We start from the raw sequence: 10,630 nt of genomic DNA on the forward strand, positions 1-10,630 counted from the left end.
AAATGGAGCTTCTGTCAAACTAATGGACCAGGGTTTGAATTTTCGAGTACGTGGGCATAAAGCTTATAGGTATTTGAGCAAAATGTAAAACTATTGATCATTGCTGCTCTGGGCACTGCTTTCTGAGTGGTATTTTACATATTTTTATTTGAAATGCTTTACCAGCTGGATGAGTCCGAATGGTTTTATATACAAAACTAGATGAGGTACCTTCTAGCCCTGTTCAAAGAATATACTTGGAATATACTGCTTCTTGAAAGCAGAACACTTTCTGGTTTTAAGTTCTACCATCACCAAGCTAAGTCAAATCACCAGTTTCTCTCTGTGGTAACCTGAAATATTGCCTGAAGTTGATGTTCTCTTCCTTGGTCTCATTTAATAAATACACAAGCACAGGCACATAACCTGGTAAGACTTTTTGATTCCGACCTATATGCTTACTGGTGTAGTCATGAAAGATCTGTTCGCACACCTGCAGTGGAATTAAGCATGACTTGCATTCAGTATTAACTGAACGGACAAACCTGTGGGAGCCGGCTCTGCTTGCATGACAGCATACTTCCAATATTTGTCTTAGTGAGAATCTGATAAGGGGTTGTAGCATCATCTGATTGCTTTAAACTTCTCTGGAATGACTGTATGGCTTCTTGGATTGGTTAGATCTCTGTAGTATGGGTGGTAGCCAGAAATGCAATTCATAGAAAGATGGACTGAAGCAGTTATTTATTTTCTATCTGTAAAATAAAGGACAAAGTACTAGAGAGGACTGCATTAGATACCTCATTATTTCTTTCCCATTATAAATACAAGGTTTATCCTGCATTTTTGAAGGGCTTTTAATTCAGTAATATTGCTAATTTGTAGTAGTACAAGAAAAACTGAAAAGTTACAGGAAAAATAATCTGCCTCCCGCAATCAGGATATTCACAAACTACATCTGTCAAACGTGCCTCTTCTGTTTCTGGAGTCCCCAGGGGCCAGTTAGCATGCAGTCCTGGGAAAATACACGGTTTTGAACAGTCCTGATGGTCCTAATCTACATTTCCTTCCAAATGATCTGAAAGGAAGAGGGAAAAATACTGGACTCCAGTTGTTGTGTGCTGTTTAGCATGAACAGTATGTGACTCTTCTGGGATGACTGCCAGAAACAGGGCTATTGGGAGTTGCTCTTTGCAGGTGTTACTGGGTCTGCTGCTTCTGAAACTTGAGGCAGGTGATCTTTATGTGGGCTAGCAATGTGAAAGAAGAGGTGGCATTTTAAAGGGAAAATATGCAAATAAGTCCAAATAAATTTTGGAAAAAAGGAGCTTGGCAGCAGAGAGAAGAAATGCTTGATTAACTTTCTTATACTCATGTGCCTTGAAGTAGCATATCTGATAGCACAGGCTGAAGTTATTGATCAGTATTTGTCAAAATACTCATCTCTGTACTCTTAACTTGAATTTTCTCTCACCTCACTAGCAACTCCAGTGTAAAAAATGTTAGGTTGTCGTGCAGTACATCGTTTCTGTGGTATCCAGGGTATCACTCCCTTTCCTCTTAGCAAAGAAGACAACTAATCCTCGACTTATACAGAGGTAGCCAGAATATACTGGACCTGGAACAAGTAAGTAAGCAGACTTTCTAATAACTTCTGATCATTTTGACCATGTTAATGCAGTCATGTAATTATTCCCGACTCAAGGACTTCCTTAATAATTGTTCTCTCTTACACAAAGAACATACAGAAAAATTTGGGCAGCCTGTAACAGTACAGAATACGTATAGCACCACTCTTTTTAAAGGGACCTGTAGTTGTGATAGTGGATGACGTTAGTTATTACTTCAATTAAGTTAATGAAGGAAATAAAATTACATGGCTTGAAGAAGAGAGTTGGGAGGAAAGGGGAAGGTACCAGGAAGAAAACCAGATGTTTCTGTTTTTAATGATCACAAGTATTCATTCTTGAACACAAGAGTATAGAACATACAAGGACGATGTGACTATATCCTCCTCCCAGAGCTGAGCAGGACTTCAGGTTTTTCTTTCACCATCCTTGGTTTCTCCATTTCTTCCTCTACGGTTTAGCAGATGTACTCTGAGTAGCTTCTTCTTTCCATTGAGCTTTCTTCTCCAAGTTTATGCTTGTAAGTGATTCATGCCTTTTTATAGCCTACAATATATGACAAAGAAGCAGAAGGTGTCACCCAAAGTACCACAGAAAACAATTGTGATGATATTTCTCAAAACAATTCACAAAACCACTGAATCAATTTTTTCAAAGTATCTGGCCAATCACAGAGAACTACCAAGGCACAGTTCTGTCAGCTTTAGTGACAGGAAGAGAGAAGGTTAAAATACAGCATCTAGAGATTAGTTTAAATTTATCATTTCTCTGGGAATAAATTAAGCCCTTCTGTTAATGGCACTAGCAGATGTATTCTGGGCTTCTAGTCAATATTTAATATTAATCTCTGGTCCTCAGAAGTCAGAGACACTGGAAAAAAAGCAGAAGTTAAATAGATTCCAGCTGCTGTGAAAACAAGGGTCCCAAAGCATCTCTCCTCTTCCGGTGTTTGCATTCGTATTATGTAAACCTAAGAGGAAAATGTTCTGGGAATTACCAGTCATTGATTTCTTCTGTTAAGGCAAAAGAAAAACCTTTCCACTGATTTCAGAGTGATGAATCCTTTTCATTTTGATAGGCAAATGCTGACAAGTAGAAATGATACTTGACACTTAAATAATTTGCAGTGCTTTATTAACTAAGACTCAGTTAATAACGTTTTGCTAGTAACTTAGTTGTCAATAAAAAGAAGATTGGAACATGGTGATCAGAAGAACGGCTGCAGAGAGAGGAAGCATACGCTATGGTTCTGTCTGTATAGATGCTTTAAGAAGTGCAGGGTTTTCAGCTTCTAGTCATTCTTAAAAGAATGTAGTGGACTGTGTTTCTGTTAGCCCTGTGCTTTTTTTTTTTTCCCCCCCAAAGCAACATGACAATAAGCTGCATACATTATATTCATGTTCTTCGACTTTGAGACTAATGATGCTGAGACTTTAGTGTGCAAAAAGTGCTCGTTTCTTTATAAAAACAACAAAGTTAATAGTTTACCAATTATGTTAAAAAGCACAAAATTAAAGCATGACTAACCCGTCCTTCACTTGGAATCTTAAACTTTACACTTCTTCACCTCGAATGATGCAAATTAAATCACAGACCTAGTTTTAGATACCTTTTAGATATCTACTTAGATATCATGACAAATTATATATAAGTGAAAGACGCTTGGCATCTACAGGACACGGAAACTTTTCTATAATATAAACTTTTTTTTTTTTTTTTTTTTTTTTTTTCAAAAATTAGTTCCATCCACAATAAAGAGAGACTTTACTACAATTAAAGGGCACAGAATTACTGCTGACCACCTCCCCACTGTTTACAAAGATTTTGAGATTTCTGTGTGTGAAGAAATACACCCATCTGCTGTTTCTATTACGTTGATTCTTTAAGCATTGCAGTGTGTAGAGAGGTGTTTGTAATAAATCCACAAAATGAATGGTGTATGGATCCTATAGGCCCAAGGAGCATTTACTTGCCTACCAGACTGTCAGAAGAGAAGGTTTTCTTTTTTTTCAAGTTCTTGCAGCCTGTCAGCAAAACTGAGGAATTAAATCAGTACAAGATAAGATTAAGTACTGCACTGAGGGGCAGGGGGGAAGGACTATTTTTGCTTATATGGTCTTAACAGTGACATCACCCTTTTCTGACTTGGGAATTAATCAGTGAGGGTTAGGGAACAAGAAGGACAAACAGTACCAACAATCCAAATGAGTTTATATCAAGATCCATTTGCGCTCACCAGCCAAAAATCTCTGCTTACCTGCTTCCCTCTGATCACCATCGCTATGCATCCCAGTATAGTCAAGGCAATCATTACATAGCTGACCTTCACGCGCAGTGTGGTCTGTGCTGCTCTGATTGCTTCAATCCTCAAGAAATAATAATATAAGAACAGACTCATTACTGGAGACCCAAATAAACTATTGGCTAGTTGTTTGATTTCTCCTGGCATGCTACTTGTATAATCTAGGTATGCCCTCTGCGTATAATGCTAAGAGTACTTGGCTCTTTCCACAAAAAAAAAAAGAAAAAATTAAAAAGTTTTTAAAGGAATTGGAACATCTGATTCCTAGCTACTTTGGGATATACAAAATCACGGTAACAAAGGGCTTTCTCAAAGCTGGGAACAAACCCAATGTTTTAAACTATTGAATTATTAGGGAATGCAAGGGAAAGAAGGCTGCAGTATTTAAGTATGTATGTTCACTGCAGGGAGGACAGGAAAAAGAGAGGGATGCTTTTATTAGTACTAGTTTACTAACACTACCACTTCCTAAAGTCTGTGAAGACAGCAAGTGCCCTATCCATACTAGAACTTCAGTGTATTTTAGCACTGTAAAATATGCACGTTCCCTCAATAGCAGAAGCATGGTAAAAAACATTTGTCAGCAGGAATAAAATATGTTGTTTAACAGTCTGAGCTTCTTAGACATAGGGAAATACGTTCACAGCTTAACAGTTTTTTCTGCCTGAGGTTCAAAATGCTTTCATTTATGGTACCGTCTATTTTCCAAAGAAGGCTTCCTCTACTACAGCATTTGATAATGCTATTTTTAGATTTCACACTGGCTGCTAGACATAATACTCCTAGAAATTCTGGATAGGACATGGTAGAAGACCGTGGTTACAACTTCCCTTCTGCTAGGTGAAACAGACTTAAAGTAATCTGTTTTTGTAGGAAACTAGAGAGGCACGGAGGACTGTAAGCTTTCCAACATAGCTTTTGGACAGGTAACTCCTTTAAATCTTTTCCATATTTCAGCATGCTTATCCAGATGTACCAGTAGCTGTGCCACTCCTTTAGGAAACCTGTTACCTTGTCTATGGTTATCTTTTAGAACACAGAAGTCCTCCACAAGAAGAATATCAGTTATTAAAGTCTTCCAACTGTACTGAAGATCATTCTACCAACCTGCACCTGAAATACTACAAATAAGAAGTTCATATAAGGAACGCCAATGAAGTGTAAAATTTCCAGATGTGTTTTACAGTGACTTAGTCTTATATATTTAATTGTCCTTGCAGAATTTAGAGCAGTTGACTTTCTTGTTGAGGAAGTTTAATATTCTCACCGATTTAATTTGGCGTATTATAAAATTACAGGGGACTGGAGAAGCATTAACGTAACGGCACAAAAATGCATCACACGAGGTAATTATATGCTAAGCCTAACATGGATAATAGACTTAACAGAACTGGGAGGCTAATACTGTACACAAACACCAGTAAATATGTAAACATATCACATTTTAACCCTTATACTTGGAGGAAAAAGACACCAAGGGATCCACAATGGTTCAGCATGGTAAATCACGTAAGACCTGAGAATTAAAAACATTTTGGTCTTTTGAAGAGGAATGTGAGAGTGATTTGATCACCATTTCATAGTACTGATCCGAGAAAATTTCTAATCGTAGAGAACGTGTCGATCTAGTATCAAGCTTATAATTTAGCTTCCAGGTTATTTGTTTTTGCAAATAATTTGGGATGAAAAACTTTGGTTCTTGGCTGCACTTAAGCTGAAATGCACAGATTTAAAAACTATTAGTTTTTATTTTTGAGTTACCTTGTGTGTGCTAGACTATACAAGAGGAAAAAGTAGTTACCTGAATGCAATTTTCACTTAAAAATTAATTCAGTGGCTAAGATTAGCTTTTATTTTGTTTAATAAATTATTTACTTTTAATGAACATAACTTGCAAGATATGGTTGTATCACATGCCCTTACACCCGAATCTTACGAAGTTTAGCGAAAAAACAAGCTTTTGTGTTTTTATAGTTGTTAACCGTCTTTTCAACTTTGGCTGAACTATTTCCCTAAACAAAACCACTGATTCAACCTGTGCACTTGCAAAAATGATCAGCTTTTATCAGAAGTTGGTTTGTCCTTTCAATAAAGCATGATTTTAGATGCACAGTCAATGCCTTCACTCAGTCTGATAACTCTGTTTTCTTAAAAACACTTATAACAGGTATTTTGTATGCAAAAATATAGGAATTGACATAATTTAATGTTTTAATGATTTAAAACTTTATTTCAAACTTTAATTTCAAGAAAAATGGTCCAAAACAAAACTGAATAATTTTCAACATTGTGATACATTTAGAAAAAGCTTAGATACATGGGTGTATTTTCAATCCCTATACTATGCATCCAAACAGAGTACCTTTAGACAGGAGCTACATAACTTGCTCACCTAAGTAATAAAAGATCGACTGAATCTTTTGAATAAATATATATACATAGAAACATTAGAAGTGTATTCTAAGAGATAACAACTATACTAACACTAGAAATGTTTTTTAAACTAATAATTGCATTTTTTTAAAAACTTTGATCTTCATTTTAGATAGGCAGAATAGAACATCCAGTTTTATTTTCTACGTTGCACACAGGACAAAGCATTGGCATTCGTGTTTCACCAGCAATGGGGAAATTTTGACTATTTTTTTTTTTTGCAAGGGAACCTTTCCACTATTTGTTAGTTTAAACGCCAAGAGTAAAGAAAGTTGGCCTCTGCCATCCAGATATTAATTAATAAATGTTTTTAAATGCATTTCAATTATTTTATGGCTATATCATGAAAATTTCATGCATTAGGCTTTGACATACTAAGAAAAACACTATGGAAAGCTCACGCCAATATTTACAAAAAACTTTTTTGATTGGAAGAATAAAGATTAATTGAAATGTGTTGTTTTTCTAATGAAACAACTGAGAGATGCCGGCCATCCCTTCAGAAAAATCTAAATGCACATATATCAAAATAGAATTCCCCGGGTCATATAATCTTATCTACAAGGTGATAGAACAGTCACAGCAGCATAAGAATTTTCAGCTGTGGAAACCCATTCCTGTTAAGAAAAGGTATTTATGAATTGCATTCAAGTAACATATTCCTGTGAAAATAATGCTTCTCTTACAGCTTCAAAACTGGCACTTACGAGACAGTCTCTGGTATATCCTCTGGTTTTTTGAAATGGCCTGCCCACAACAAACATTTTTTCTCCCAGTTTGTCGGCTTGTGTCCAGGTACCCTTAAAGCAGACCGACCTAAAATAAAATAAGGTAAACAAACAAAAAAATCCACAAAAAAATAGAAAGTCAGAAAAGTTGAATTGCCGCAGCTGTAATAAACCAGTTAGGTTGAGCAATGAAGTACAATTACTAGAGTAGGTTACAGAACAAAAATTTATCACATAGTCAGATTAATGAACTTCTAAATATGGATTAAACTGAGGCCATGGTAGGAAAGCCAAATCTTGCCCAAGGCAAGCTCTGAATATTTACAACTCTAAATTTATGGAACCTGCCCCATCATCTATGCTTCCTAAGCTGCTGTGATATAGTTTTCTACTACATTTAAATTAGTTTAAAGAAATTAAATGAAATGAAACTGTTGCAGAAAAGCCAATATGCTCCACCATAGCATAAGAGTATTTTAAGTTTTACATGGATGGTAGGATTTTATCTTATTTGGAGATATTAAAAACAAATTACTATAAATAAAGATAAGATCCTTAATTTTCAGTTCAGTCTTTCAACCTCCAAATACAAAATATTTAGAATAAAACAGGAAGGTTTTTCTATACATAACATTAAAATCTAGCATACAAAGTGCAAAAATAATCATTAAAACAACAATGGGATATGTTCTTCATGGATGTATGTTGCTTAGTGGATTCATAAATGAACTAGGAAGTAGTGTTGGATACACAGCTTCCTGACAACGCTATGTTATTGAGAAGATGGCTAAGGGTGAAGATCTGCAAGACTTCAGAATCCCAACTCGGTGAAATCCAGTGAAAATCCCTCCCATTTATGTAAGGAAGAAGCAATTCCAGTTCACATACAAAGGACAAACTCTAACCTAACCATTATTGCTGCAAAGTAAGTCCTTGGGGTTTCTAGGAGGTTTTGGGAAAAGTTCAGTAACAGAAAGGCAAAAGGCATTATTAGCAATGACAAGGAAATGAACACAGATCAACACAATAGCTTTATTATGCCACTGTATGAAAAAGATGGCTCCAGCATTTTGAAAAGTGTGCAAGACGCTGATCCCTCATCTCAAAAACAGTCCAACTAGAATGGGCACAGAGAAAATTCTCAAGTGTGATCACAGCTATGGAATGGCCAACATGTAAGAAACAATGTAATAGACCGAGACCCTGCAGCCTGGAAAAGCACTAACTGAAAGCCCCTTCATCACAACGGAGGGTGCCAGAATTAACCTCACACTGAGAACACGGATTGGAATGACTGTCTGGAGGAAAACAGCGTGTACCAGGCTCAAAAACAAACACAAGCCTGTACTTATTTTCTCAAAGCACAGTTCGGCTGAGGAACTCCTTCCCAGAGGCTGTGGATGCTAAAAATAGATACAGCTTCAAGATACTGGGAAAATTTAGGAAAGAAAAATCCAACAAGGACCATTAAACAAAGACTTCACCTCTGGGACAGCAGTCTAGGGAAGAAACACTATGTTTGCCCTGTTTCTATATTACTTCTTAGAGCCTTGCTATTGATCACCATTCCTGTTAGTCCTCACAAAAATGTAAAGGCCCTCCTTCACTGGCCACTACTGGAGAGTGACACTGTTAAACAGACCTTTGGTCTTACTTAGTACAGCTGAGTTACTGATTTTATTTTCTTTTAACACAGATGTATGCAAAATGCTTCACATCTGTATGCTGCTTTTATCTTGCATCAACAGGCGAAGTAGGGAAACAGTTATAGAGGAGTCTGATTAGAGCGCCAAAACTGTGCTCTAATCAGTTACAAAATGTCTCAACACCCGAGCTTTACCTGACCAATTTCACCTTTAACACGAATTAAGCCAATGATCAAGACTGACTCTCTCCTGCTGGGCATGTTCACATTTGTGAACAGCTGGAGCTGGTTCTACTGTGGAAAACTGCAAAAGTATTTTAGCTAGTATAATATTCCTAAACACCCACAGCTTACATCGGGGCTGAACAGTCTGTTCTAGAGCACAGATAAGAGCCTCAGAGTGCAGGGCTGTACATCAAATACAATACTAATGACCTGCTACAAAGCAAAAGTTGTGTTATTGTCATGAGACAAAAAATTGCCCCCTGGTTTTGTTAAAAAACAAGATCTCATTGCTAATTTTAACGTTCAGTTTTTCAGCCTAAAGATTAGAATTCCCTCTCACAAAATCAGGGATATTGGTATACATGTCTGCAAAACGCCTGTTCAGATGACTGTAGCCTGAGTACTTAAATATTTCAAAGCATGAAACGTGCCATGATCTTTATCAGAAACTTACTTCTTGGCTGAGGCGGGCCTTCTTGGGGAGGTTTGCTGCAAAGTCTTCTGTTTACCTTCAGATCTACTCCTCTAGTCAACCTCAGAATTGAGGGAATGTTTCTTTCCAGCAGTTTAACTGCCCTGTCTGGAAGAGAAAGCAGAAAAAGCAAAGGGGGTTAAATCTAACTCAGAATAGTAGAGAGTGAGAATGCTGGAAGTGGGATGTAGGAGGTTTTCTCCTCCCCACCTGCAGGGGAAAATCAGAAGTAAAAGCAGCGGGTACAAACCTAATACTGTGCAGATTTAGGCTGCAGATTTGTAACTGCAGATTTAGGCAGATTTAGAAAGAAATTAAGGACAACTCCATAAACCATCGCTGGAGTTTACCTGTTAAGCACACGTAGGAAAACCGGACCGACAGATTATAGCCTACGAGCAATTTCTAAGACGTGCTACGAACGTATCACCACTTCAAGGCACTTATCTATTCCTAGGCATCAGATAGACTTCGGGCAGGGCTCTTTCAAGGGCTGTGCACCAGGATTTTGACAGCCTTGTCACATTGCAGAAGCAAGTCAGTGACTTGACGGGGGGCTACCACGGCAGAAGCCGGACCTCGCAGCGCTGAGATACTGAGATACTGGGAGGCTTATAGAGGAAAACGTGCTGTTTTAATGGAAAAAACCTTTCAATTCACCATGTGGCGAGAAATTTCTGAGGGAAAAGAAATGAAGTTTTGGAGGATAAAGGGGTAGTAAATAAATTAATATATATATATGTAAACGGGTATTTTTTTTTTTTAGTATTCTTTATGCTGGAAAATTTCTCAAGTATAGGAAAAAAAATATTAAAAAGGCACCCTCAAAACCAAACCCGTTCCCAAGGTTTTCTGAGGAGAAAACACAAAACAAAAAGGCACGAACCTTCCCCCCCCCCCCTCCCTTTTTGACTTTTTAATCCAGCTCGGAGGCCCCCGGGCTTCAAGCTCCAGCACCCCCGGCGGCCGCCCGGCCCCACAGACCCCCCCTAGAGCCCCCCGACCCCCATCCCGGCTCCGGGCCCGCTGCAGGGCCGTGCACTCACCGGCTCGGCCCCACATGGCGCTGCCCGCAGCCCGCAGCGCGGCGCGGGGCCCCTCAATGTCACCCCCCCCCCTCCTCCTCCTCCTCCTCCCCCCCTCCCTCCCTCCCCGTTCCCCGCTCCCCGTCCCCGCCCGGTGCCGCCCCGGCCCCGGCCCCCGCTCCGCCCTCGGCCT

At 38.4% G+C, this 10,630-nt stretch overlaps 1 protein-coding gene across 1 annotated transcript; it reads right to left on the bottom strand.

Annotated features, from left to right (window-relative positions):
• Positions 1–706: 706 nt before the first annotated feature.
• FAM162A (family with sequence similarity 162 member A) lies at positions 707–10,515 on the bottom strand. Its single transcript, XM_032193415.1, has 5 exons — positions 10,459–10,515; positions 9,395–9,520; positions 7,050–7,158; positions 3,865–3,973; positions 707–2,153 (listed from the first exon to the last, which is right to left on the bottom strand). The coding sequence occupies exons 1-5, from the start codon at positions 10,472–10,474 to the stop codon at positions 2,058–2,060; spliced, it is 456 nt and encodes a 151-aa protein (XP_032049306.1). The 5' UTR covers positions 10,475–10,515; the 3' UTR covers positions 707–2,057.
• Positions 10,516–10,630: the final 115 nt, after the last annotated feature.

Source organism: Aythya fuligula, chromosome 1 (assembly GCF_009819795.1).
Source record: "Aythya fuligula isolate bAytFul2 chromosome 1, bAytFul2.pri, whole genome shotgun sequence".
Lineage (NCBI taxonomy): Eukaryota > Metazoa > Chordata > Aves > Anseriformes > Anatidae > Aythya > Aythya fuligula.